The sequence below is a fragment of the Rattus norvegicus genome, chromosome 14 (assembly GCF_021556685.1).
Source record: "Rattus norvegicus strain SHRSP/BbbUtx chromosome 14, alternate assembly SHRSP_T2T, whole genome shotgun sequence".
Taxonomy (NCBI): Eukaryota; Metazoa; Chordata; class Mammalia; order Rodentia; family Muridae; genus Rattus; species Rattus norvegicus.
Genome location: NC_141547.1, coordinates 84,024,782 through 84,052,579, shown reverse-complemented (window position 1 = coordinate 84,052,579; position 27,798 = coordinate 84,024,782). Strand labels below are relative to the sequence as shown.

General features: G+C 55.9%; 2 protein-coding genes and 1 long non-coding RNA gene across 11 annotated transcripts in view; 1 reads left to right on the top strand and 2 right to left on the bottom strand.

The window, feature by feature from the left end:
• Positions 1–2,524: 2,524 nt before the first annotated feature.
• LOC148001432 (uncharacterized) lies at positions 2,525–9,611 on the bottom strand. Its single transcript, XR_015637532.1, has 4 exons — positions 9,378–9,611; positions 9,037–9,089; positions 6,115–6,312; positions 2,525–3,617 (listed from the first exon to the last, which is right to left on the bottom strand). It is a non-coding gene; the product is annotated as an uncharacterized LOC148001432 (long non-coding RNA).
• Positions 9,612–9,736: 125 nt separating this feature from the next.
• Cabp7 (calcium binding protein 7) lies at positions 9,737–20,065 on the top strand. Its single transcript, NM_001007730.2, is given in 5 exon segments — positions 9,737–10,219; positions 16,526–16,669; positions 17,394–17,506; positions 17,630–17,783; positions 18,006–20,065. Coding segments are annotated over 5 exon segments (648 nt in total). The 5' UTR covers positions 9,737–10,110; the 3' UTR covers positions 18,134–20,065.
• The window catches only part of Zmat5 (zinc finger, matrin type 5), a 30,901-nt gene continuing 22,394 nt past the window's right edge, over positions 19,292–27,798 (bottom strand). For 3 of the 9 annotated variants that reach the window (XR_015636786.1, XR_015636785.1, XR_015636787.1), the window contains 4 exons: positions 26,352–26,432; positions 24,747–24,940; positions 24,405–24,516; positions 19,292–19,613 (listed from right to left, as the gene is read on the bottom strand). Coding sequence is in view for 6 of the 9 variants with exons in the window: in XM_087584160.1 (XP_087440286.1) it covers positions 19,484–19,613; positions 24,405–24,516; positions 24,747–24,935; positions 26,352–26,432 (512 nt within the window). In the remaining 3 variants the exon portion in view is untranslated. The remainder of the gene's footprint in view (positions 19,614–24,404; positions 24,517–24,746; positions 24,941–26,351; positions 26,433–27,798) is intronic. The other 6 variants (XM_087584160.1, XM_087584159.1, XM_087584161.1 and 3 more) reach the window with 2 other exon arrangements.

Sequence of the window (27,798 nt, the reverse complement as noted above, 5' to 3'; positions counted from 1 at the left end):
TCGGACATCAGGACAGCCCCACCGGTCCGGCATCTTGTCACTTGTGGAAACAGCTGCCCCCCTTATGCCACCACTGACAGGAGCCAGGCAAGAAATATCACATCATTAAAATGACAAATCCCTTCACTAACTGAACCCGAAGGCCTGCTGCCCAGCTTCAGATCCCTGAGCCCCCTCATTCCCCGCCCCATGCTCATCTCCTCCCCCAGATGTCAGTCCAGCAGGAGAGCCTGTGCAGGGCACAGCCTGAGGTGCTCAGGACCATCACTCTGTCCCTGAGGTGACCTTGGGTCCCCAGCCCTGACTCAAGGAAGGAAGGAAGTGGTATTTAAAACCTCAGTGAAGCAAGAAGCTGGGAGGGAGGGGGACCACATTCCACACGTGAGGAAACAGGCCCTGGAGAGGGAACCCTCCAAGTGAGGTGTCCCCTCTGCAAAGGTGGTCTCAGGAAGGGACTCAAGCAGCCCTGCTCCACTCTAATGCTAAAGCCTTCTTGTAGGGCCCATCCATAGTGACAGTCCTTCCTTGGTTCCTGTACCCATGGAGGCCAGAAGAGGGTACCAGATCCCCTGGAACTGGAGTTACAGACAGTTGTGAGCCACCATGTGGGTTCTGGGAATTGAACCGGGTCCTCAGGGAAGCAGTCAGTGTTCTCTATAGATGAGTCATTTTCCCAGTCCTCATGGGGTTCTAACCTTGTGAGGAGGGCAGAGCAGGACTCACTTCTCTAGACGCCTACGCAGGATCCCAACAACCTAAGCCGGGCCTCTGACCTCAGTTTCCCCATCTGACCACAGGGACTGGTCTTTTTTATCTTGTCCGGAGCCGTTTGAATGGTGCTTAATGCAGGTTAAGTGTGAACGACCCACCCGGATGTGAACGGTGGTGGACACACTCACACTGGTCCACATGCCCACATGGGTCGGCTCCTGTCCTACCAACACCTGGGTTCTTGGGATCCAGATGTGAAATCATTTATGCACATATCCTCACCAAGTGTCTAGCGACCATAACCACGTCTGCATGCAGTCCCAACCACAAAGTCGTGTCTGCATCACCTGGCTCTGTCTGTGTACACCTGTGTCACATGTCCACGGCTATTGGAGGACCCACATTGTGTCCAGAATTCTTTGGGGAGCAGGATAAGAGCAGATGGCAGGAGGCGCTGCCTGGCCCTGCAGGCAGCCTGGGTTCCCAGAATGACCCCCCTCCTCATCCCTCTCCAGGCCCTGCCTGCAAGGACACACCGTCCGCCTGATGTCCTGGTCTCCTTGGATGCAGACAGAGCTCAGAAGCGTCTGGCGCATCCCGACTCGGTCACAGCAGCTGCACTGCCCCCAGCCCCCTTCTCTGTACCCAGTGCTGCCCTGATTGTCCCTTATCCCTACTGAGTGGCAAAGTCAGCTGGCATTTACTACCCAGGGATACGTGGGAAGAGGGCTCCTTTCAAAACCCACCACAAGGAGTCTCCTAAGGTCTGGTCCTGACTTTGCCAAGTCCTCCTAAGTCTTCCCATTCACAAGATAGGCGGGAAGGTACTAGAAGCTGTCCAGACTGGATTCTCCTAGGCCACAGGAGGGGTTCAGATGCGGAAGTGTAGAGAAGAAGGCAGAGTTTAGGGACCAAGACTTGGAGTGTTAAATGGCAGCAAGCCTGAGTCTGGGGGCTGTCTCTCAATGGACAGTCCATGCTGTCTCCTCACGGTGGCTTGTTGACCATTTTAAAGATGAGAAAATTGCGAATCCCCTCACAACTCCGACTCCCTGCACTGCCCCACATTAAAGACTAGCACATGGGCACCATGCCCAAGACAGTCCCTGCCTCCCATCTTGCTCTGGGTCAGGGAGGTGACGTTCCCGGAATGGTTTCTTAAGAGCCAGGAGCCTGCTTCCTACTGCTCGCAGCACCTGGCTCAGAGCCTGCTCCCCAATGCTGTCCATTCATCTGCTGTCACTTCCTGGCAGGGCAGTGGGTCGTACATCACCTGGCCACGCTGAAGAAGCCAGACCAGGCAGGTGGGCAGCGTGTTGCTGGGTACAGCACTACTCGCCCAGGCTCCTGGGGTATCCAGCCACTATGGTCCCTTCCTGCAACCTAGGGTCTAGCATCTGCCGAGGAGGATCCAAATCCAGAGTTAGCCACCTACGAGGGGAGGTAAAAGACGAGAGTCAGGTGGAAGCCACAGGGTGAGCTGGCTGAAGCTGGTGGCTGCCCCATTTGGCAGGACAGGATTTTTATCTTCCTAACCTCTACCTCCAGAGTCATTTGATGATATAGGGCGCTGGGGCACCATCTTCTGCCTGCTTCTTTGAGGCTGAGGAGTGGGAGCTGCGTCAGTCAGGAACAGACACCAGGTAGAAGCACCCTCCTAACCATCGCCCTGTCTCATGTTAGACTCTATCCCTCAGCCTCAAGTCCCCACAATATGACTTCGCCTCCTAGAGACACTTCTGCCGGCAGCCTCTAGTCATTCATTCAATAATCCTGTTACAGCGGTGAACAAAACCCAGACCAGACAAGAAAGGTGCGGGTGTGTGCTGTGGGTCACACTACAGATACTTTATTTTCAGAATGAGGACAGAAACTGCCCCTTGTCTGTTTTGTTGATTGGTTAGTTTAAAGCAAAGGACTCCAGAGAAAACCTATCTGAAAGGTGACGTCTGGGCCTGGAAAGACGGCTCAGCAGTTAAGACTTGCTGCTCTTCCAGAGGACCCAAGTCTGACTCCCAGGAACCACACAGTGCAGCCCTCAACCACCCGTCACTCAGACCCATGAGAGCTGATGTCTTCTTCTGGCCTCTGAAGAGGCCTGCACACATACAGTGTCCACACCCTAATGCATATAAATACAAAGGTTTAAAAAGGGGTGGAGGGAGGGAGGAAGAAAGAAAAGTGCTGTTTGAATTAAGGCTTGAAAGATGAGCCGTAAGGATCCTGAGGGGACAGCATTTCTGGCAGGTGACAAGGACTGCAAAGGCCACGAACTCTGTCATGAACAGGTCGGGGTCAGGTGAGGCTACTAGAGGAAGTGAGACTCTTCATGGAATAACGTGGGTACCTTGGATAGCTGAGAGCTTGAATGACCGCTGTAGGCTAAGCGCCCAGTAGGTGGGGCCTGAAGTACAGAGGCTCACCCTCTCTGACTTCTCTCTCCCCCCCCTTCCTTCTGCTTTTTTTTCCCATTTTCCCCATTAGTTAACTCAGAAAATATTTGTTGAGTGCAGGTGTGTGTGTGTGTGTGTGTGTGTGTGTGTGTGTGTGTGTGTGTGTGTTTTCAATCAAAGGAATGCCCCCTTCCTGTTTCCCCCAAGGCTGTCCCATGAGGCTGGGCCAGGAGCCAGGCCCCCCACAATACCTTGCACACACCCTGGAAGGTCAGCCCTCATGGTTCACATGTGTGTATGAAAACCGACCACGTTTGGTATCCAGGGCTGGTCAGCATGTGCCACACATATGTATGGGAAGTTAGTCATCAAGCACACATAAGGGTGTCTTCCATTGGGAACGAGAGGAGACGTAAGAGCCCTTCCTCTTCTAGAGTCTTCCATTGGGGGCTGGGTGGATGGTGCACACGGGCTGTGTAGGCCCTGGGGTCCTTCCCCAGCACTGTAAAAAACCTAACAATAAATAATCAGATATGGACCTTCTGTAGCTGGAGGACATAAAAGGTGTCCCTCTGCTCCCACAGAACTGGGCTATGGGCTTCGTGGGACTGACCCCCTCAAGTAGCCCTTTGCAAGAATCCTAGCCTCCCAACGTGATGGGCAAAGCCATCACCAGCCCCCACCCCTACTCAGCCACCTAGGGCCCCAGAGTGGAAGATGAACGTTGACCCAGCTATGGCCTGGTAAGAGGCGCTGTCTGCTGCGCCCTGCCCCCAACCCCACATGCCCCCCTCCAGTTCACCCTGGCCCCCTACAGCTTCTCTAATTACGCAGCCATAAAGCACAAATCTCTAACGATCCAATTAGTAACGCCATTGCTGCCCTGTCCAGGATTAATTACCAGTTAAACTGCAGCTGGTTATCGTCACTTAGGCTCAACATGATGGGGTGCTGAGGGCCGTGAGGGACAGAGACCTCCAATGCCTTCATCTAACCCAGTCCCCTCATCCCGGAACTCCCAAGGATTATAACCTAGCATCACACAGATCTGAGGGACTCCCCAAGCCCAGCTTCTCCCGAGGCAATGCTCCTACCTTCACAATTCTCCCACACTCGCACTGATCAAATCATTTCTCCTCATACTGGGTTGATGCCAGGCTAATCTCAGTAGCCAGGCCACGGCTTCTCATCTCCATTTTGACCTCACCGCTTCTGTTCTGACGCCCTTTGACCTCTTTCTCTGCCCTCAGGTTTGCTTCTGACTGTGGCCCTGTCTCCTTCCCAGGGGACGGAGGTGTCCATTGTGTGAAAGCAGGAGGTGCCTCTGCACACAGAGGCAGAGTCCAGGAACTTGCTGGCTACTTCCTCTGGGCAGAGAGCCCTGTCCCTGGAGGTATGCAAACAGACTGCATCCAGCCATTTGGAGACAGGTCTACCTGAGGTCCCTGACATGGAAGACTGCCCCGGAAATACTTATGGTGTCCTGGATCCCAGGATCAATCCCTTCATGTCTTAGTCTTTCCAGAAAGGGGGGAGGTACCCACACTCTTAGAGCTCCAATGACTGACTGACCTGTGGATGTCCCCAGAGGATGAGTATAAAGTGGATAGCTCTGGACTACAGAGCCCCACCTCACCGGTCTACACATCTCAGTGCTGAAATAAGCTTTAACGTCACGTGCAGAGAGGAAGCTTAGAGGACTGCAGGGTCCTAGTCTTTCTTTGGCCAGTGGCTAACTTCCACTGCCCCATCACCCCTGGCCATGGCACCAGGTTGACCAGACCTGGGCCTCAAGACAGTTGGTTGCACTTACTGTAGGCACCAGACTAAGACAGGAGTCTGGAAGGCCAGAGCTGTTAGCACCCACCCTGTGCCCCCGTCCTACCTATGACTATCTCAGAGGACAGGGTCCCAAGGGCAATGGCCAGGCTGGTGACACCATGGTCCCCTTCCCTCTGTGCAAAGTCCTGACTCTCGTGCAGCCTCACAGCCTGTAGATCAATCAGGCCCTAGCCAGAGCCCCCCCACTTTCCAGAGGGGAAGACTGAGGCCTGAAGTTGACAGGGGGCAGGGTCCCTGCAAGACACCCCAAACTCTTCTACTTCTGCCCAACCCACTCTCCCCTCCAGCTTTCTTTCCAGGCATTTGTTCTAATCCTGGCTGTCTCTTGGAGGCTCCTATTTAATGTTTGTCCAGTGCAAGCAGCACTTCTCAGGATAAGGGGCCGTGTGCCTGGATGTGTGTCTGTGGGCTAGGTTTCCATGGTTACTGATGGCTAGCCATGCCCTGAGGATCAGAAGGGTCTCCCTGTTTGTGATCGCATCTAGGCATTCAGCCTGTTTCAGCATAGCTAGGTGAGGTCACTCCTAGGCTCTCCTGGGAGCTTGGAATCTCTAGAGCCAATCTGACAGTGGCATCAGGAATCCTCACCTCCATTACTCAGCAGATCTTTGAGGCAGTCTGTGTGTTGGCAGAAGGGTCCTTTTTCACAAGACAGGAAACTGAGGCCAAGATAGTTGCTACCTGAATCTCACACCTCTGGGGCTTTTCCATATTCAAATTGCTTCTAGGGGAACAACAGATTTGAAGGCTGCCCTCCCTCTCCATGTCCCTCAGAAGCTGCTCACGCTGTCATGCTTGGTCCCATTACCTTCAGGAGCCAGGCCTTGAAGGCTCAGAGGGCTGTCCAGTATAGGACAGGGACAGAGCCGAAGGGGCCCATAGTTTCCGGACTGCACCCTCTCCTGGCCCAGCCTGAGTCTGCAAGCTTATAAATTCCATTATTCATCAACTCAGTGCCTGGACAATGAATATTTTATTCACCTCCAGAGACTGTCCCCACTGGGTTCTTTGAACTATTTTGTTCTCCAGCCAAGGAGCAGAGGCCAGAGCCTCTGCTTTTCCGAGACTCCTCCTTTCCCTAACCTGTGCCTCTCTACCGCATAGCTTCTCTCCCAACCAGGCCTCTTGGCTCTGCCAACACTGTGGCCCATGGCCCAGCCATGCCTACCTTCTCCTCAGTTTGGCTTCCTCCAGTCCCCTGCTTCAGACTGTCTTGCTCGGCTAGCTCTAGCTCTCCGGTTCAGCTTCGGGCGAGCTCTGCTGGGCGCTCTCCCTGGTGCTGAACGTGGTTGTTCACGAGGCAGAGGGTATCAGAGGGCAGGTCCAGCCAGGGAATGCGCTCTTGTGTTATCTTGAGAAGAGAGGCCTCCAGCAATGAGAAGGAAAGACCTTGGTTTTAGGCAGGATGGGACCTCTGCTGGGAGGAAGGGTTCAATCTCTGGATTTGGTAAACCCCTGTCCTTGAGATCCCCAGGAAGGCCTGGGGCCCAAGCATCTCCTGGTGGGCACCCGAGGAGTGCCTTGTGATGGCAGTAGCGCCTTCCCCAGATGAGGGGGGGGGGGCGACAGACATAATTCACACCTTGTGATGGCGCCATCTGCTCCCTTGATGTGCAGAGGAGAGGACAGGGCTGCTGTGCCGCAGGGCAGGTGGGTGACTGTCACTCATTTCACAGGTGTTCCTGTTCTTCCGCCCAAGCCACGTAAGAGGAATGACAGAACCTGTTTTCTAAAGCTAAGAGCAATCTCTAACCACTTCACTCCGCGACAGACTTCTCCTGGCTCGATGAGTTAAGAGCCCCTGTGTTCCCTTCCCCACATGATTGGCGTACAGAGCCTGACTGTTCGGCACTTAGCTGTGCTCCCATTTAATAAACAAGTAAGCTGAGGCTCAGGGAGGACACTAAATGCCATACACAGCACTGGAGGGTGGCGGAGGTTGACTGGTTCCTAGAGGCAGCCAGGATCCCATGACTAGAAGCAGGGGTGGAGGTGGGGTGGGGAGCTTGTCCTAGAGCTTGGCCTCAGGAGGTCCTGCCTCTGCCTCAGGCCCCAACTCCAGCTCTTCCTCAAATGGCTCTGCAGCTGGACTTGGTCTCTATAGCTCCTTCAGCAGGAGTGTCCCTGTCTGTGAGGGTGGCAAGGCATTGAGGAGAGGGACCAGGCAGGTCGCTTGCATAGCCCAGAGCTGCCCTATGTCCCCAGGCAGCAGGCAAAGTAGAACAGCTGCTGGTATGAGAGACAGTGTTGACAGCCAGTGTCCTGGGATGTGGCTGTGCATCAGGGGAGAGAAAGAGGAACAGCTTTGAGTCACCAGGGGACTGAAATATCAAAAAATGGTCCAAGAGAGTGTGGCAAACTATGATATTAAAGTTATCATCCCAGAGTGCCCTGCCACTTTGACCTGGAGGATGCCTACTCTGGGGAGTACCCTGGTCACATGACTGTACACCTTGACCCTTTGGATGCAGACCAAGGTCAAAGTCTGGGGGCCAGACCCTGTATTCATGGATGCCTGTACCTTCAGCAGACTCGAAGGACCTGGTGTGTGAAGGATGCCCACTTGATTAGTTCTTGATTTGTTTCTGCCCCTTCTTTTGAGATTTCCCTGGTTGGGCAGGAAGGCCAGGGCCTTCAGGGAAGCAGAAGGAACCCCTGCTCTGTGGTAGCCTCCCAAGAAAGCTCCAAGAGAGTGTGTTTCCTGCTAGTCTGACATCAGGCCCCAGCTCTCTCCCTTAGCCCAATAGCAAACTGTCTGGAAAGGCTTAGCAAGTGAGGTGCTTGTAGATCACCTCTCGGTCACCCCTCAGTGACACAAGGACCATTAGTCCATATTCCCACAGAGGGGTTTTCATGCTAATGGGAAACTCCCAAGAGGTTCAGGGAGCATCGTCAGGCACCTTCCATGTCAAATGGCTTTCTGCTGACCTCTGCCTGGGAAGTAACACTGAGGCCCTGAGAGGTTAAGGAATACGACTAAGGTCCCATTGAAACAAGGTGGTGGACACAAGAGCCCAGGGCTGATTCTTCCTGTGTCACAGCTCTGCTCCATCAGAAATCCAAAAGGATACGTCATAGTTCCAATAAAAGGCAGACCCTATCTGCCTCTTCCTATTCTCTTTCTCTCCTCTTTTCTCTCTTCTCTTTCTCTTTCTTCTCCCTCTCTTTCCCCCTCCCCATCTCTGTCATCCCAATAAATCTCCTCCACATGAAAATAAATAAATAAATAAATAAATAAATAAATAAATAAATAAATACATCTTAAAGGAGCACAAGAATCCAGCTGACCTGAGGAATTCTCCAGTTAGCAAGAAGAGCTTTGGGGGGGAAGGGTGCTTTTCTGGAGGTTCCTACGACCCCAACCATAGGTCTGAATGGATAGCAACTGGCCCAGAGGCCTGAACAGACATTCCGAGGAGAGCCAGGGTTTGTCTGGCCTCTCTACAGGTTTCACAAGCCTACGAGAAATGCAGAGACATGCCCAAGTGCTAAAGACCCAGGCCTGCCTTGGCCCAGGGTGGCTGGGGTTGGTGTCTCTCACCGAGCCCCCTCTCTCCCGGCCCCAAGACAGAGCTATGATTAATCAGCGACAAAAGCAGAAACAAGCAGAAAACTGTAATCAGCTTGGGAAGGGTATGGCCAGGCAGGGCTGAGCAATCAGCTTCCCTGCTGGGGCCTTTGGCTGATTGGACCCAAGGGGGCAGGGAGATAGTTCAGATGAGGGTTCCAGGAATGAGACTGAGGCCAGCTGAGGCCCACCCAGGCCAGAGGGTCACCAGATCCCATAATTGTACCCGGACACACACATCTGTGCTCGTGTATGCACTATGCACGCCACTCCCAACTCAAGGGCCTTCGCACCTGCCCACACCTGCTTCCGGGCTTATGCCCTTTGATGACAGCTCACAGCCTTGGCACATGTCCGTGGCCATGCACAGTTCAAACACTCACTCATCTGCATGTGGGTTTGAAAACGCATGTTCACAGCGTCTTGGACCGAAGAGAAAGATAAACGCATGCACATGCTGCCCCTCAGACACGTGCCCCCACCCCCATAGAACACATGCTAAGGACCCGAGGAAGGTCTAACCTGCAGCCATGTGACCAACAGGCTCTGGGTCGTCTGCTTCCTCCTCACCACCCCTGGGGACATGAGACAGACCTTGGCTCCTGGCTCTGCAAGCTGAGTGGCAAGGGCTCAGGGAAGGATCCAGGATAACAACCCCTTGTGGGATCAAGTCAACTGCTGGTGTCAGCCACAGGCCAGTGGGGTCTCCTGCAGATCTGTGCTTGGCCTCTACCTGCTGGCCCTGCCTGGTGACCTTGGCCAACGTCCTTTTCCAAGCCTCAGTTTCCCCCCCTTGGAGACTCTCCTGGCACCAACTCGAGAATTACTGGTCCTGAGGACCCCCGCTCCTGGGGCAACCTCACCTTTCTGGGTCTCTAGTCCTTAGTTCTCAGCTCTCCGCTCTCGCTGGGGGAGGGCTTGTGGGGGGCAGGTGGGACAGGGGGGTACAAGGAACGGCTCCACCCCTAGTCCACACCACCCGGGTCCCGCTGGCTGCAAACGTGGGGTGCGGGAGACAGCAATCCGAAGCAGACTGGGGGAAAAGCAGAGTCGGGAGAACCAGAGAAGGCGCCCGGGAGGGCTCCCGGCGGCCGCTCAGGGGCCGGCGGCGGGAAGGGGCGGGGGCGGGAGGGGCGGGCGGGGGAGGCGGGAGCGCGGCGAGCGCCGCACAGAGCGAGCCAGCGAGCGAGCGAGTGAGAGTGCAGGCGGCGGCGGCGGCGACGGCGGCGGGAGCCGGAGCGGCGGGCCGGGCAGCCGCACCAGCAAGCGGACGAGCGGGCGGCGAGCAACGCGGAGCGCACGGGGCAGCGCGGAGGGAGCGCAACGCGCAGCGGTCGGAGCCGAGAGGCCAAAGCGGCGCCGCCCCCGCCGTCCCTGCGAGGCCCCGGCCGGGATCCCGACGAGGGAGCCGGCGGCATGGCCGGACAGCCCGGGGCGCGGGGGCGCTAGGTCCCGGGCGGGTGCCCATTGCCTCGCCGCCGCCACTGCGCGCCGCACCGCGCGCCCCGCCCGCTCCAGCCGCCCCCGGGGCCGCCGGCGGCCCATGAGCCCCGGCCTCAAAGTTTGCGGCGGGCGGGCGGGCGCGGAGCCTCCAAGATGCCGTTCCACCCGGTGACGGCGGCGTTGATGTACCGGGGCATCTACACCGTGCCCAACCTGCTGTCGGAGCAGCGCCCGGTGGATATCCCTGAAGACGAGCTAGAGGGTGAGTGCCCCGCCGGGACCCCTGCCACGCGCCCTCCTACCTGTGCACCCAGGTGCCGCGCTGGCCCGGGGCGCCGGGGACCCTGCTGCGCGACTCAGATGAGCGGCTGCGCCGGAGGCGGGACGGCCGGGTGGCTCCGGGCGCCGCGGTGGGGGTCGCCGCGGCGCCTGGATAGCCCGGTCCCTGCCCGCGTGGTCCCCGGCGCTGCGGAAACTTGCGGGGCCCCGCAGCGAGGTCACTGGGCCGCGTGGCCGGCGGTGACGGTGCGGCAAGGCGGCGGGGGCTGAAGTGGGGTGTCCGAGCTGTTGCCCCCCGCGCCCGCCGCCGGAGCGCCCGCATCCTGATCCCTTCCGCGGCGCCCGCCCGTGGCTCTGCGCTCCTATTGACATTCCGCTCGTGTCGCGTTGAGAATCCAATCTGCTCCGGCAGTGGGAGAAGGGGAGAGAGGGCGACTGCCCCGCTCTTGCCGGGTGCGGGGCTGTCCCTATCCCCTTCTGCGGCCCTGCGGGGGACCCCCACCCGTGCGCTGCCGAGGCAGCCGGGAGGCGTTGGCGACAACAAGTGGCCGGATTGGGAGGCTCGGTCGCGAAAGAGAAGCCTGGAAGGAAAAGACAGAGGCCGGAACCTAAACCTTCCCCGACCCTAGTCCCCGTGCCTTTCGGGAATGGGGACCGCACGCAGGCAGTTGGCTACTGAAGATCAGAGTAGCACGCAGAGGCTGGGGTTCCTGGACTGAGTGTCCTGGGGCGCAGTGAGACCCCTGGGCCTTCCTAGCTCTTTCTCTCCGGAGATTGGGGGCAGGGGTGTGCTCAAGATTCCCCTCCCCCAGGCCTCTTGAGGCCCCATATGGAGTGGAGTCGGGGACTCTGAGCTGATGGGAGTCTTGGTCCCTTAGGTGTTTGTGGGCTGCTGGGGGAGGGGTTGAGATTATCCAGATAATGGGCCTGTCTCGGATCCCTGGAGTCGAGGGGTCTCAGCTCTGAGGTCTCATCTGGGTTCATAGGAGTGCGTTGGAGTGACCAACACAGGAAAGATTAGTGGGAGCCCAGGGGAAGCCATTCGGGAAGTCCTTCCTCAGTCCAGGCCTAGTCTGGGGCAAATTTTGGGCGAGTAGACTGTGGGGGGGAAGAGAGAGAGAGAGAGAGAGAGAGAGAGAGAGAGAGAGAGAGAGAGAGAGAGCAATTGCCAAGCTCACTGCACCACAGTCCACCAGACACCCACGTCCCACAACCCCCATGAACTCAGTCAGGTACAGGAAAAGCCGCGGGACAGATAGAAGGATGCCGTCCCTGACCTGACCTTAGCATCCACCCCCGGAAACTCAGGTCCTGTCCTGTCTGGACCAAAGCAGAGGCTGCTTCAGGTTGAGGGAAAGGGATGGGGCCTGGGAGGGGCGCAGAGCAGGGCCAGTTTTCCTTTACTTTATTGCCTCTTATTCTGAGCCAATGCAGAAGCGTTCATCTACCCCTTTCTCTCCACTCTTGGGACAGAGGCTGCACGTCTTCCCCAGACCCTGGGCAGATTTGGCCTCCTTCTTCCTCTTGCTCCCAGCACCCCCACCATGACCCTGGCCTCACAACTCCAGGTCTCACTGGATCTCTCCACCCCTGATGCCTTGGTACTAGAGTGTACACGCAGGATAGAGAGAAGCTGAGAGACTGGCATGCAGGGGTGTAGAGCACCATGGTGGGCTGTGCAAGGGCAGGGAAGCCCAAGCTCCCTTCGAGCCACCCGGCGGACATGCTGGCAGAAGACCAGTGGTGTTAGTCACCATCACACCAAACGCACTCCCTGCTTCTCTCTGGTCCCCTTTGGACTAGAGGAGGGGCCCTGGTGCAGGGGACACCTGAAGGACAGGGTCATCCCTGTGGCTGGCAGGTGGAGGGCACAGAGCCAGCAGACGCCTACGGGCATCTACGAATGAAGGCAGGAAATCCTCCTTGTCCCTCCTTGGCTGCTGAAAACCAGGCTCTGGGCTCCCTGCAGCGGGTCTTGAATGCCAGGGCTGGCTGCAGAGTGGCTATCCTTCACACAGATGCCACTTTTGCTCCCTTAACTTCTCCAGTACAATCACTGTCCCAGGGCAGTCTGGATAAGACCCAGGCCTATTGGCTGGAAGGAATCAGTCAAGGAGCCCACAGACTAGACAGGGGAGGCCCGTGACAAAATGCCGCAGAAACCCCAGGGGGCAGTCAGTCTGCACGGGGAGGAGGACCAGGAGCAGGAAGGGAGGAGCGGAACGGGCTGGTGAGAGAACAGCCAGGCAGTACTGGGTTCGAGTCTCTGCACCCTGGGCTTAGGGAATGAACTTGGACAACCATTTTCCTCTCTGAGTCTTGCTTTCCTCACCAATAAAAGGGGATTGCCACTGCTGTCCCCAGGATGGATGGTGGTAGAGAATGCTGTGAGAGTACTCAGGGCCTGGCAGTGGGGGCTAAGGACCCGAATGTAGGAATGTAGGAAGACACTCTACAGACCCACCAGCTTAGAATAGGCTCCAAGGCAGGGCAGCAAAGGGCACGGGAATTGGGCTAAGAAGGGCAAGATGGGGGCCGGGACTGGGGAACCTGAGGCCCTAGGGAGTTGCATGGCGATCGGCAAGGGGAGGAAGGGGCTAGGCAGAGTTAACCTGGAGGCCACCCAGCCCTATGTAGGAGAGGCAAGGGTGCTCCCATATTCCTCCAAAATATACCTCAACCATGGCTGGAACATAACCTCTTTCTGAAATACATTCAAGCGGGGACCTCCAGAACACTGAGACAGATACTCACCTAGACAATGGAGTCCAGCATTCAAAGGCAGGGATCGAAGTGGCTCCCCAGAGAGGCAGGCAGCCTGAAGGCCGGGTTCTGGGATGGAACTGTGAAGCCTTTGTTGAGGGTGGCCAGTTGGGGACCACTGGGGAGCCCCCTTCTCTGCCCTTGCTTCCTGAACCCCAAGCCTGGCAGCTGCCTCTGCACAGGCCAAAAATTCAAGGAGGATGGAGAGTTGGGGCTCAGAGCCAAGGCTGCGGAGAAGGGAAGTCATCACAGAGGATGACTACTGCCCCTTTCCAGTGTTCCCTCTCTATCCAGGCTCAAACTCGGGCAGAATGCTGGCATCCTTTTGGGTCTGTAGAAGAAGAGCCCCAGTGCAGCTCCACAGGTGGGGAGGGTCTGGGGATGTCATGTTATAAATGGAAGGTAGGGGACAATATCAGCCTGGAAACCTAGAGGCCCTGCCAGCCCATTTTCGGGCCAGACATCCCCATGCCAAGATGGAGTACAAGTTTTGCCTGGCCTCATGGGGCAGGGAAAGGAGTAAGGCTTTCGGGGAATGCATCTAGTAGTGGTTCTCCATGGCATACAGTGACAGGACATCCTGACCCTCCTCCCCCATGGAGCCCTTAGCAGAGGCTAGACCTCAGCCGTGGAACAAGAATCTCATCTTATTTCACAGCCGAGGCATCTGAGACTCAGAGGGAAATAAGTGTCTTGTCCAGGTCTCTTGGTTACTGAGCAGGAGAGGCAGAATTCAAGGCGGGGTCTTGGGCAGGCTACTATCAGGCAGGCCGGCATGGCACCCCAGGTTACCCTAGACTTCCCCTCTCCTCCCATACTGCCATCGGAGATGGTTTGATTTACAATGGCCACCTCAGATGGTTCTTCTTCTTTAATCACCGCAGAAAGTTCATCGCACAAGTAGACAGCAACATTACACCAGAGCTGGGATTCAAACCTGGGTCCGTGACATCAGAGTGCTCCTCTGGCTGAGAAGCCTGAACCGGACCTCTTATAGGCAGATGGGCGGCTGGGCGGGGATAGTGTTCTGAAACATTAGTGTGAGCTAGATGTGCTGAGGAGGGAGGAGGGGCGAGCACAGATGGAGAGTAGCCAGCTGTGGATTTACCCGGTAGCCTTGGGAGGTCAGGCCTGCCTGAGAGATGTCTTTGGTACTCACACGGCTGTCTCAGAGCCTGTCCCCTGAGCATACGTCCCAAGATTCACTTGCTCATTATTGTGGCTTCTGTCTGGTGCATTTTCCTCAGGGGCTTCAGAAAAGGGGACTGAGGCAGCCCTGCAATTGGGGAGTCACCCTGAACCCTGCCGAGGTGGGGAGTATAGCTCAGGCCTCAGCTCGAAGCAGAGAGTGGCTCCCATAGCGCCCCCACTGTATCCAGGACCTTGGCAACCTTCCTGGTATCTAGGCATGGGCCTCAGACTCCAAGGGGCACAGTTTCTGACTCTGAAGTTCCTCAAGCCAAACTGTGGCCAGTTCCCTAACTGTCAGTTATATCTCTCTCTTCTGTGGGTGACCCAGAGACCTGAGCTGAGGTGCGGAAACCTCTGTTTCCTGATTGCTCTAGTAGATGGACTCCCACTTCGGTTATTCAGTCCTTTGAGCGTCCAGCATGTTTGTACCTTCAGGGACAGGCCCTGTCCTAGGTAATGGGGACCCTCGGTGGACAAGACCCACTTGGTCCCAGCACAATCACTTCAGGGAAAGTGCAGGTGTGTGGAGGGATGGGCAACCAGAGAAACGATGAGGCCAGCCAGGGGCAGAGCGACAGAATCATCCAGTTGGGGATCTGGGCTACATCTGAGTTTGATAGGAGGACAGGAATAATGCCACAGACAAAGCTTCGGGTTCAAAGCAGCTTGGTATCCTCCAGGCTTGAGGGGATCCCTGGGGCGTGTCCCGGACACCAGTCCAGAAAGGTGACGGCACTGGTTAGAAATGAGAGCAGAGGAGAGGGAAGAAAGAGAAGGAGAGAGGAGAAAGGAGGCGGAGAGAAGGAACGTAAGCACACCTCCATGCTATCCAGACACTCAAACCGCTCTTTCCCCAGCAGCCTTGATTCTCCTCAGCAGCCCTGGCTGCTGCCAGAGCTTCACTTCTGGCCACGAGGGGCACATCACCTCCTTCAGGGCCCAGGACAATGCTGGTGGTGCTTGGCCTAGAGCTGCTAGGATCCAGGGTTTTCAGGAAGCCCCGGGTCTGGCTCAGATCTACCAGCCCAGCCACTTTCTTGGCCCTGTCAGTTCCTGAGGCAGAAAACAGTCCCCAAGACTTGCCCGAGGCGTGTGTGGGGAATGAATGTTTACCCCAGTCTGCCAGTGGGACTCTGACCCCAGACTAAATGTGTGATCCCACAGGGACGAGTCAGAGGAGGATCAGGATCAGGTTTCTGTTCTGTGGTAGAGCCAACAGGCTGGCCTGCACTCCCTGGTCTCCTAAAGCCAGGGAAAGTATAGGCCCTTACAAGCCATTTCAGGGTTTATGGAGCCCTAAGGCCTGGGATAGTGTAACCAGTAGAACAGTGTGATCACCCTGAATCCTCACTGAACTAGGCTGGCCTCCTGCCCTCCATAAACCCTTCCAGGTCTGCAGTTGTGGAACACCTCATCTGTCTTTAATCACACACACACACACACACACACACACACACACACACACACACACACACACACACACACACACCCCTACCTTGACTTTGCCTGCTGAGTGAAATTCTACCCAGGGAACAATTTAGGCAAAGGCCATGTGGGTGGAGAGTGCACAAGGAGCTGGATCTGATGGATTGAAGTCTGTCCCTCTAGGGGAACGTGCTTTATAACCCTGCTGGGCTTGATTATCAAGAGCTGGCAGCAGGGAGACAGGTAGGGCAAAGGTGAGAGGTTAGGAACCCTCAGCAGCTTCCTGCTGTGTTTGCTGTAATGGTGCACAACATACCACCCATTTGCTGTGCGTAAGACCAAGGCTGGCCCAAGAACATACGTTGTGTTGTTTGGTCCCAAAGTTCCAGTCAAGTGCAGAATCCCTCGGGTTCTCAGGTCTCGGTCTTTCCTACTGTACTTATGGAGAGCATGGAGATAAAAGATCATGCCTGGGCCTGGTGTGGGTCAGCTATTATTCCTGTCTGTCTAAACCAGAAGGCCTGTTAGTCCTAACCGTCATCACGCACTAGCTAGAATTATGTGGCCATCCCACCATGAGCTAGTGCTGCTGACCGGGACAGGAAGTCCATCTGGAAGGGGATTAGGCATGATGATGCCAAGCAGGGAGCCTTCTGCAGGTAACCTGGCCAGCAGATCTGCACCCACCACATGGTGTAGTCCAGAGCATGCCGGGAAGGCTGTTGGACCCAAGTGTGGTCTCTTCTCTGCCTGCCCAGAGACCCCCGGTCACAGCTCGAATGTGTCCTGGACGCCCTATGACTGGTTCTCAACAGAACTACAGGTTCTGAGTGGAGATCTCAGACCTCAGGAACACCAGAAAGGGGTTGCTGGGAACAGGGCTGGTTTCAGCTTCTCTGTTCCTCCACAGAGATCCGAGAGGCCTTCAAGGTATTCGACCGAGATGGCAATGGCTTCATCTCTAAGCAGGAGCTGGGAACGGCCATGCGCTCCCTGGGCTACATGCCCAACGAGGTGGAGCTTGAGGTTATCATCCAGCGGCTAGATATGGATGGTGAGATACCCTGCCTTGGTTCACTTGCCCACCATCACCTAGGCCCCGGGACCTGAGCCGTGGAGGCTGAGTCCACTCTGGCCTTTTGCTTCCGGGGTAGTCATGATCTACCAACAGTTCTCATCCTAGAAAGTGGGGGTCAGAAGAGGTGTGACAGTCCCGGCCACATATGGGTCTAAGACCGCCCCTCCCACTCCACGGTCTGAGAAAGATTTTAAGGGAGAAAGGGAGAGCGGGATAAATAGCTCAGCTTCTACCACCCAAAGAAATGGCGGCTGCATTTGCCACCTGGTATTTTTTATGAAAGATAAACGACTGAGAATGGTTAGTAACGCCAAGTCCCCTCGGCGCCCTCCCACCTGTTGCCTCTCCCCACAGAGGGCGAGCCCCTTTCCCATATGTACGGCAGAAAGGGTGCTCTGCGGACGATCAGTGCTGTGCTGAGGGCCGTGAGGGTTCGGAGTGTACCAGGAGGGTGTCCCACATCTGGGGACCATCTGCTGCTCTCCTCCCACACGGCCTCCCATAGAGCTCCACCACATTTGGTAGCCTTGACATTAGCTCACAGCCTGGCACATTAGGCACCCCTGAGACTGACTGTGAAGGCTCAGGGAAGGGGCTGAGGTCCAATGGTTGGTCAGAGGCGGGCCAAGACTCCCTTCCAGGCCCTGAACTCTGGGATGCCTGCTCATGCTGTCTCAGTTTGACCCTGTGCCCACTCTAGGTGACGGCCAAGTCGACTTTGAGGAGTTTGTAACGCTCCTGGGACCGAAGCTTTCCACCTCAGGGATCCCAGAGAAGTTCCACGGCACGGACTTTGACACCGTCTTCTGGAAGGTACGCCCTGGCTGAATGGGACTCCGGTGGCCCGCCTGTCTTTGGGAACGTGCGCTTACAGGGTGCCGGGTGGGGGCTGCGGCAGGGCGGTGGCCAGAGCGCTTGTCCCTTTCGCCACCCAAGTGTGACATGCAGAAGCTGACGGTGGACGAGCTGAAACGACTTCTCTATGACACCTTCTGTGAGCACCTGTCCATGAAGGACATAGAGAACATCATCATGACGGAGGAGGAGAGCCACCTGGGCACGGCTGAGGAGTGTCCCGTGGACGTGGAGAGTGAGTGGCCTGCCTTGGGTCTTCGTGGGAGGGTTCCGGTGCTTGAGCAGGGGCACGTACCGAGGGTCTGTGTAGGGGGCCGCCTTACTTATCCCGGCCCGGTGTCCCCATTTGCCCCAAGTCGAGTCCTTGTGCCGAAGTGCGGATCTGATTCTATCCCTTTCGCTGTCCCCCCCCCCCCCCCCCGTCTCTTTCCCTGGTGTTCCTGGTGGGCGGCTGCAGCCTGTTCCAACCAGCAGATCCGCCAGACGTGCGTGCGCAAGAGCCTCATCTGCGCCTTCGCCATCGCCTTCATCATCAGTGTCATGCTCATCGCGGCCAACCAGGTGCTGCGCAGTGGCATGAAGTAGGCGCCCGCGGTGCCCACCTGGCCCGCTCCACACCCACCGCTGCCTGCAGCCCTCCCCTAGCTTGCTCCCTGGGCCACCGCCCCTGGGCATTTCGAGCCTGGACATTGACCACCCCAAACCTCACCCCGTAGGCCTTGCATGGAGCCATAGCCCAGCTGTGGAGGACCGGGTGGTGGCTTTGAGGACAGCCCTAGCCCTAAACCCTGCCTGTGCCCTCACCTGGCCTGTATGTAGCGCTCACTTCCCACCACTAAGGAGCTCCTGGAAAAGGAGCCCCAGGATCCAGTTAGTGCTGTGATCTTTTAGCCAGGCAAGGAACTCATGTCCAGAGTAGTGGGCAGGGTGGAGGTGGGCACAGGGCTGAGGCTACTGGGTCTCCTTCTCTGACACTCCTTAGACCCAAAGCCAGTCCTCCACGTACCTTCTGGGGCCTGTGTCTGCCCATTTCACAGGTGAGGAACCTGAGGCTTTAAGGCTTTGAGATTTGGCTTCAGACTCTTCTTCCACGGGGCTTTTCAGGAAAGGCAGATGCCCATGCAAGATGGGGCATGAGAGATAGCCCCTAGGCCCATGAATTTCTGAGCCATCCACCAGAGGCCTAGAGACCAAGGGCCACATTGTCACCTAGCACAGAACCTAGAAACCCAACTGAGGAAGGAAGTGCAGATCCTGCAGCCCTTGTGACTCCCCACTGGCCAGGGTGCAACCTTGGAAGGCCCTGAGCCACTCCCTAGGGAGCCACTCCCCTGAGGGTCTGCCACAGCCCTGTCAGTGGCTACAGACCACTCTTCCAAGTCCAGGGCCTGCCCTCTTGGGAACCCTACTTCTCTGTTCCCTCCAGGCCAGAGATCTGGCTCTCATGCTCCCCCGCCCCCCTCATGCCATTCCTTGGCACCAGCTCAGCCTGGGCAGATGCAAGCCTTCAGCTCTTCAGGGGCCGGGACGATTGGCAGTCCTCGGCTCCCTTCCCCAGCCTGGGGCCACTTACTAGCTGGGCTGCCGCCACACTGGCATACGCTGTGCCCAGCCTGGCTGAGCCTCTGCTGATTCCCTAAGCACCCAGGAGGGGATATTGTCTCATTCCAGCCCACCTGTCTCCTGAGGGAGGCAGGAAAGAGTCAAGAACAGGAGTGCCAGCAAGACAGACAGGCCAGCCACTGAGGAAAGACTTTCTTTATAAACACTGGAATGTTCTTCCTGAGAAATGGCCTGAGGGATGGTGAGTGGATGGGGAGGCCAGGCTCAGAGGCCCCAGGGCAAACAGAGGGAAGGCGGCTCTGCTTCCTAGGTTGAGTCTTTGCTATGACTGATGAGGCAGGTGGGAAGTCAGGCAGGGAGGTGGGGAAGAGCTCAGCCCCACTGGACTCTGGACTGTACGGACCATCCACCAGGTGGGGGTGCCCTCAGGGAGGGGGGCAGCTCCTGCATTGGTGGCCAGCCCACTGGGTACTGAAAGACAGTGGTTCTGATGGGTTCAGCCCTGGAGAGGAGAAAGGTAGAGGATTAGAACGGGGCACCTCACAGACCCACTTCGCTCTTCTACCATACTGGCTGTCAGGAAGGGTAGCCACCTGCATGGCCCTTCTGGAAGTAGAACCTTGATAACATGCAGACCCTCTGAGCCAGCCACCTCTTCTCGGAACTGAGCCCAAGGTGGGGGCTAGCCCCAGAGACTGGCCTTGGGCAATATGGAAGTACTCTTAGTGTCCGTTCACCTGTGGGGGACTGGGTAAATATTTATGCACGTCCACAGCAGAGAATGCTATGCAGCCTGTGTAAAAATCAAGGCCTATATGCACTGATGAAGAAAGATATACTATGTGAGTATGGAGAAAAAGCAGCTTATAAAATAATGTATATAGCATGATACTATTTTTGTTTAAAGATATATGACATATATAAATGCATAAAAACAACCCTGGAAGTTACAGCGATATGTCAGCCCTGGTTCTGTCTGAGTGATGTAGTTACAGGTGGGTGGGGGCTGTTTCTTTTAACCTCTTTATACTTTTCCAAAGTTTTACAAGCACATGAGTCTCTGAAAGCACAAAAGAAATTCTAAGTTAAACAGAAGCCTTACTTTTCATCCCACTCACTCACACCCTTACTGCTCACCCCTAAACTCAGGGCCCCTCTGAAGTGGTCCTTAGGAAGGGAGGGTCCTTGGGTGCGACCTGGGATATCCTGACTCGGAGGGGAGCACAGGCAGCCTGCCCTGCCTCCCACCTAGACCCTGAAGAGTTGGGCCCACCTGCCTGACATCCAGGGTCACTGCTGCTCAGGCTCCTTGAAGCCACTTAGGGACTCTCAAAGGGTGGACACTAGTGGTAGAGATGGCATCTATATCCCAGGCCTGGCACTGGGAGGCCATCCAATGACACAACAGTCATGCCGGGCTAAGAGCTCTCCTGAGAAGAGACTCCGTGACCTAGAAAAATCTTGGGATCCTCATGCAAACCCCATTCTTCAGGTAAGGGTGAGCTATCAGGAAGGGGTCGGGTTGATCATGTCCAAAGCTTTACAAGCACACGAGCCACTGGAACAAAGAAATTCAGCAATGTACACTGTCCCTGCCCCTTCTGGTTCCTTCCACCTCAACTTTCAGGAACTTCCGGGCAGCTCCTGACCATCTTGGATGGCAAGCAGCCAGCTCTGCCGAAAGAGCTGAGACTCCTGGGAGGTATCTGGACATGCCAGGTCTGAGAGGTGATGGGGACCACCTAAGAGTCTGCCTGGCTGCGTCTATCCAGCCTGCCCGGAGGTCCACAGCAGAGCTGCCTAGAGTGGAGGTCTTGCTGGGAGCTCTGAATGCAGCTCCCAAAACCCCCACTGAGAGGACAGGGACACCCCCAGCTCAGCTGCCTGCTGCCTGCTGGAAAGTGCAGAAAGCAGCTCCTGGAGCTGAAGTGATTTATGGTGCCGGGGGATTTTATAAGCTCCACCAGGCACAGAGAAGACTGGGTGTAGGAGAGACTCCACAGTTGCTGAAGGGAGCGCCCCAGATGTCAGCCAACCTGGGGCTTCCCATGGGGTCACAGTAATGGTGAGGCTCCCCGGGGGAGGAGTGGTCTTGGGGAGTTGCTGCCCCCTAAGCCTCAGACCCATTCTCTAAGAAGTGGCTCAGACAGTACCGCCTGCTGAGGCTGCTGACTGTAAAGGGCGTCCTTCCCAGGACCTTGCCAGGACCCTGCCTCACGGGGTCACAGGTGTGCAATGCTCTTCATGGCCTGCTTGCTCTGTGCACAAGGGTGGCAGCAGCAACCTGGCATGTCCCCAGCCCTGGTCCTTATCAGAAGGAACTAGTCTTACAGAGGTGAATGTGCAGGACATGGCATTGGCCCAGAGAAGGGTGCCTGCGGGAGATTAAGAAGGATAAACGCACAATCAGAAGAGCCAACAATAGGAACCATGGACAGCACCGCCTGGCCGGCCAGGGATTAGTCTGTGCGTCCTGTCCTGTCCGGCTGGAGCCAGTGGCTCCCCTTCTGCAGCCGCTGTCTGCTCTTGGCTGGTTCCTCAGGGTCAAGGCTGAGGAAATGAGCAGATGCCAACAAGCTGAGGCTTTGGGAAGCCTGTGTCCCCCAGGCCAGGGTCCGTGCTGCCTAACATGTCTTCATAGTCGCCAGTCACCATGCCCTAGGGCACTGTTTCTGCTTGTAGGCTGAGTAGGGCCCCTCCAGAAGAGGGGAGGCCAGTGTCCAGGGTGACCCAAGTAAGGCTAAGAGGTAGACAGCAGGCCCTGGCCCTGAGGACTTAGCCTAGAGTCTGGGGTCTTCCTAAGAGGACACTGCAATGGCATCCAGAGGCCTCAGGAGGGGTGGCCGGGACCAAGGTACATTTCAAAACTAGTGGGCTGTGGTGTGGAGAGGAGCTACAAATGCTGCAGAGGACATCCATGGGCAAAGGGGACGCTGCTCCCACAGGGCTCCTCTCCAGGATGGGGACAGAACGGGGCACAGGGATGCAAAGGCAGAAAGCAAAGCTGGAGAGGTCTGTGGAACAGAATGGGGACACATCTCAGAGTAAACCACCTCTCCCTGCTGGTAACCCCTTTCAGGGCTGGCCAAGCCTGATCTGCCCTGAGAGGAAGTCATCCTGCCTGGAACCTCAGGAAGCAGTGCCGAGGCATGGACAGACACAGGCAGCTACAGAGGAGGAGAGCGGCCTGGAACCAGGATTCAGAGTTCCAAGAGCCTCGGGGGGCACAGACACATCTTCCCCATCTAGTTAGTGCCACATCGGCTGAGACCTGGGGCTGCTGGGCCCTCCACAGTCCCGAGCATGGCAGCAGGGGAGCTGGGGGCCTAAGCAGCAGGGCTTCCGTGTCTGGCTGAGGACACAGGTACCTGAGCGAGAAGAGCAAGCTGCAGAGTTGCACAGCAGTGTGCGGGGCTCCCTAGATGCCCAGGACTATGTACAGGACACACCATGATCACCAGACAGAGCCATCGTGTGGCCACCATTTGGAGCAGTGACTTGGGCTAGTCGGTCCTCCTCACAGTTCCCCTGTCATCCCCCAGCGCCCACATCTACAGCGAGAATGTCTGTCTGCATCCAGGCAGCCATTTCGAGCCTGCTGTCTACTTATTTGTCTCTCACTCGAGCCCTGAGACATGATCTTCCTGAACCCTTCTCACCACCCTGGGTGCCTAGGCTGTCACTCGCTCCCAGGGAAGGAGAGGCTGAGGCAGAACCGTGGAGTAAGCAGATGATACCTCAGTTAGCAAGTGGGAGCTCAGACGGGCCCTTATGGAGGGCTCAGAATGAACACCTTGTGGCTCTCTGACTAGCATGAACCCTCTGACACAGCAGGAGGAGCATATACATTCCTACACAATGAATCCAGAAGAAAGGGGTGTCATGTCCTGTTATATCTGTAGTCTGTGTGTGTGTGTGTGTGTGTGTGTGTGTGTGTGTGTGTGTGATTTGTTTTTTGTTTTGCTATTTAAGATGGGTTTCTCTTAGAACTTACGCTGTAGACCAGGCCTGCCTCTGCCTCTGAGTGCTGGGATTAAAGGTGTATCCCACTGGCTGTACTTGATGTATGTATGTATGTATGTATGTATGTATGTATATTTTTTAAATTTTACTTGTTTTATGTACATGAGTACTCTGTTTACATGTACACCTACGTGCCAGAAGGAATCATCAGATCCCATGACAGATGGTTGTGAGCTACCATGTAGGTGCTGGGAATTGGACTCTGAACTTCTATAACAGCAGCCAGTGCTCTTAACTGCCGAGACATCTTTCCAGCCCTGTACTATATGTTGTTAAAGTGGGGATACAGACACAGGGCACAGGGCTGTAGAGGAGGCTCGGAAGTTGAGAGCACTGGGTACTCCATTACAGTTGATCTGGATTTGATTTCCAGCCCCAACACAAGCAGCTCAACTGTCTGAAACTCCAGGTCCTGGGCATCCGATGCCCTCTTCTGGCCTCCACAGGCACTGCATGCACATGGCATAGACAAATAGGCAGGCAGTGCCCGGAACAGTAAAGCCACTCTTTTCTGAAAGGGTAAAATACAGAGCAGGTAAATGCCATAACAGGGGCTGGAGAAACAGTTCTGCAGGGGAAGGTGCTGCAGCCAAGACTCAAGTCCTGGAACCCGCCTGGGGGAGAGGGAGAACTGACTCCAGAAAGTTGTCCTCTGACTCACCTGCAAGCCACATGTGTGCACAGCTCCTCCCAAATAAATGTAAAAAAATTAAATAACAATACTAATCCCTGTCCCCTGGGAGCAGAAGCTCAACATTTACCCTAAGGAGAGCCTCGAGGAAAGCTTTCATTGCACAGAATGCCTGACAGACACCCCTAGCATAGCTAAAACACTGTCCCTTGGGGCCACATCGAGACACAAGGAGTCTGAAAATGAGGAGCACTGTGTACAAGACAAGCACAGCTTTCACGATCATCCTTAGCCCTTCTTTGAGAGGATGTCTATTTCAGATCATCCTGAGTCCTGGGGATGCAGGGGGATAATGACCTTGTCATCATGCGCCTGCTTCCTCTGCCATTGTCTCTGTGAGTTTCTGCTTCTACAGAGTCCTACAGGGGACAGTGAGACAGGTACATAGGGGGCTTAGCTGCCATAGGTGGGGCCCTGACCTTTAGTCACAGCCAAGTGGGGAGTCACATCTGTTTCCAGGAAACTCAGTAGTGGGGGTTCATGGTTGGCCCCTGGGCCTGGGCAGTTCATACAGATGCCTCAGCTTCCCCAAAGGACAGGCAGCACCCAGAAGAAAAGGAGGGGATAACGGGTCCATACCTGCTACTCGGGGCTGAGCTTAGCCTCTTAGCTCTCTTCTCCAGCCAGTCCTCCAGGTGGCCCTCAGGAAGCTCAGCAGTCTCCAGTGGCCATTCTCTGGCCCGCCTCTCCTCTGTGGAGGACAGAGTGACAAGAAAGGGTGAGGGACAACCCTGCTGGCCTGAATCTCACTCTTCCACAGGGCAGCAGGTGCTGGGAAAGCCCTGGGCTGATGTACTGGTCTGTCAGGAGGAAGTGGGCCAGTAGGTCAGGATCAGAGCCGCTGGTCTGTCCCCTTCGTTCCACTTGTTCCCAGCTCCTCTGAGCACAATGACCGAGTGATCTAAGCCTTGCCGTACTCACTGAAAAACAGAGGCATGTCTCCAAGCCTTGGGGAGCTAGAAGCAGGACGGTGACCACAGAGCTTCACTCTCAAGAGGGGTTCAAATTGAGGATGCAGGAGGCAATGTGGATGGTAGCATGGGGTTGCACCTGCCAGGTCTCTGACCCTAGGCAAGGTGATAAGTCTCAGTTTCCTGGTTTTTCTCCTCACTGTACTAAAAAAAACAGCAACGAGTGGAAAGAATTCATACACGCTGGGAGAGAGCTAGGGAGTCCGGCTCTGTGCAGTGTGGGATGGGTCTTTTATTGTATGTATGTGAGAACACTGTCACTATCTTCATGCAACCAGAAGAGGGCATCAGATCCCACTATAGATGGTTGTGAGCCACCACGTGTTGCTGGAAACTGAATCTAGGACCTCTGGGAGAGCAGCCAGGCAGGGCTCTAAACCGCTGAGCCATCTCTCCAGCCCTGTGGGATGGAGCGGGTGTCTTGAGCCAGCAGAGAGTAACCTGGTGGATCCATATTGACTTAGGAGCAGGCCTTGCACCAGCACTGCACAGGCAGCCTCTCACCGTCTTCATGATTACTCCGGTGCCAAGGTTACAGGGGAGCCACTTAACTGTCAGCTGCCCCAGGTCCCATCCTAGCTTTGTTTCCACTGAGCCCTGCCACCTGCTCAAGGCCCACAGCCTGTGCTCCCTCCACTGTGAGCCAACCACTCATTCCCTGACAGACAGCACATGTGTAGCCAAGAGCTGGGGACTGTGACTGCCAGGACTCTGGCTGGCTCCAGGCCTCCCTTCTGCCCCCCCCCCCCCCGAAGCTCCTGGAGACCCTCTGTGGTGCTGGCCTGCAGGTCATCCTGCCTGAGCACTGGCTCATTCTCTCCACCCGTTCCATCAGGTGCTCCAGGTGAGTGAGGAGCAGCCGAGGGGAGCCTCCGGGTCTGTAATGGGAATGTGTCGTGAATTCCAGTTCTCACAAAGGTCACGACGACCAGGCTGCAAGGAACCTCAGCCCAGGCAGTGTCTTCTTTTGTCCCTTTTTTTTGGGGGGTGGGGGGATGGGGGTGGTCTCAGGAATTCAGGCTTGACCTAGTTATGCAGTTCATGTTCGGGAGGACAACCTTAAACTCCAGATTCCCCTGCCTGCCTCCACCTTTCAAGTCTGAGATTGCTTGTGTGTGTCAAGCCCAGTAGGGAAGTATTTCTTGCAGCCTTTGTAGGGTACTTTTTTTGCCTGGTGCTGAATAAGGACTCTGTGTGGCCTGACTGCAGGAGGAAAGGAGGGGAGGGAAGGGAGGGGAGAAGGGAAGGGAGGGGAGGGGAGGAAGTAAGCCTGCAGGAACAACAGAGACAAGGGAGGGGTCAGAAGGTGAGCAGAGGGCACACCTTCAGGGTCGTGGGAAGAAGTCACACATGTTTCATTTCCAAGGGACACGGCCCAGCCCTGTTCCTGACGCCCACCCAATTGGAAGGTTCAGGTTTCCCCATCAACCTGGGCAGTCCTTGGTTTCTCACACAGTCCACGCCAGTAAGGGAGAACGTGGCGTGGCACAGAGCAACCTCCTGCTATTTGACCCTCTCCCATGCCCTCCCTGAACCCCGCTTCACCTCTACATACCCTCCACCTGGACGCTCAGCCCCTGCAGATCTTGTTCTGACATGTGGGAGAATCTGCAGTTGGAGCCAAAGTCACACTGGCCTGCAAGGGGAAGACAGTTACTCTCTGCTCAGGAAGGCTCCACCTCAGCTGACGGCACTTGACAGACAGCTCTCAGAGTTTTAGGGCAAGGATCTAGAGTACCAGCCCCAGGCTGGAACAACTACAAGAAACCAGACTCTCTGGCCCGACTCAACACTCAGCAGCCTGGGGTGCCAGTCTGGCCCACCAAGCATCCACGAGAGTCCGGCTGAAGCTTGTCAGTGCTGGGCCACACAGGCCTGAGCAGGCAGGCCTTATCAGCAGTCTGTGCTCTAGGGCCAGTATCCGCGGGGCTCAACAAGCTGCCTGTGGATTCCTGAGAGGCTCACACTTCCTCTCTCGGCCATGCTGCTGTACACGCTGCGTCCCTATCTGGCATTTTGCCAGCTCCCTTAGCTTGTACGAGCAGCTGGACTGCTCCTCAGAGACCTTGGGGGCATCTCTGCCAAGGAGAAGTCAGTGTTTGGATGGCTTCCTGTTATCAATCACGAAATCTAAAGTGTGTCTTTGGAAATTTCAGACCAGTGGTGTCCTCAGCTAGGATAACTACCAGCAGCCCACACATACCAAGGCCAAGTCTGTAGGGGGAACAGGGGTCTGAGCTGCAGGCCTGGTGGCCACTTGTCAAGCAGCCCTGCCTCCGGAGGGGAGTCTGGCCATTTGCCTGGCTTCCCTAGTTCAACAGCAGAGCCTGCCCCTGTAAGCTCCTGTGTGCTGTGAGACCTGCGGTTTCCACCTCTGCTTTGGTTGCCAGGAAGCTCGGGGCCAGTCCCTGAGAGGGGTACACAGCCCCCCTGTGTACCCACAGAACAGCACAGAGACTGGTTATTCCACAATCACCCGACTTTCCACCCTGAACTGTGTCTGCTTCCCTTGCATACTGATACCTTTTTCTTTTTTGAAATATATATTCTTTTTTCTAAGGATAGGGCTTGCTACATAGCTTTGACTGGGCTTTAATTCCTTTTTAGGCTGCTTGTCTGTTTGAGACAGGGTTTCTCTGTGTAGCTCTGACTTTTCTAGAACTCACTCCGTAGACTAGGCTGGCCTTGAACTCACAGAGATCTGCCTGCCTCTGCCTGCCTAGTGCTGGGATTAAAGGCGTGCACCGCCACCGCGCTGCCAGAAGCACAGAGGCAGCCTGAGCTTGAACTCTTAACGCTCATGCCTTCAGCTCCCAAGTGAAGACGGGCAAGCATCGCTACAACAGCCCTGGACGCATTTTCCTATGAGCTGAGGATTAAGCCCTCAAAGAACACCTAGCACACGAGCTTCTCGCTCTGAATTTGTGATTCTAGACCTGTTCTTTAGTTTTTTTTTTTTTGTTTGTTTGTTTTGTTTTTTCTTTTTTTCGGAGCTGGGGACC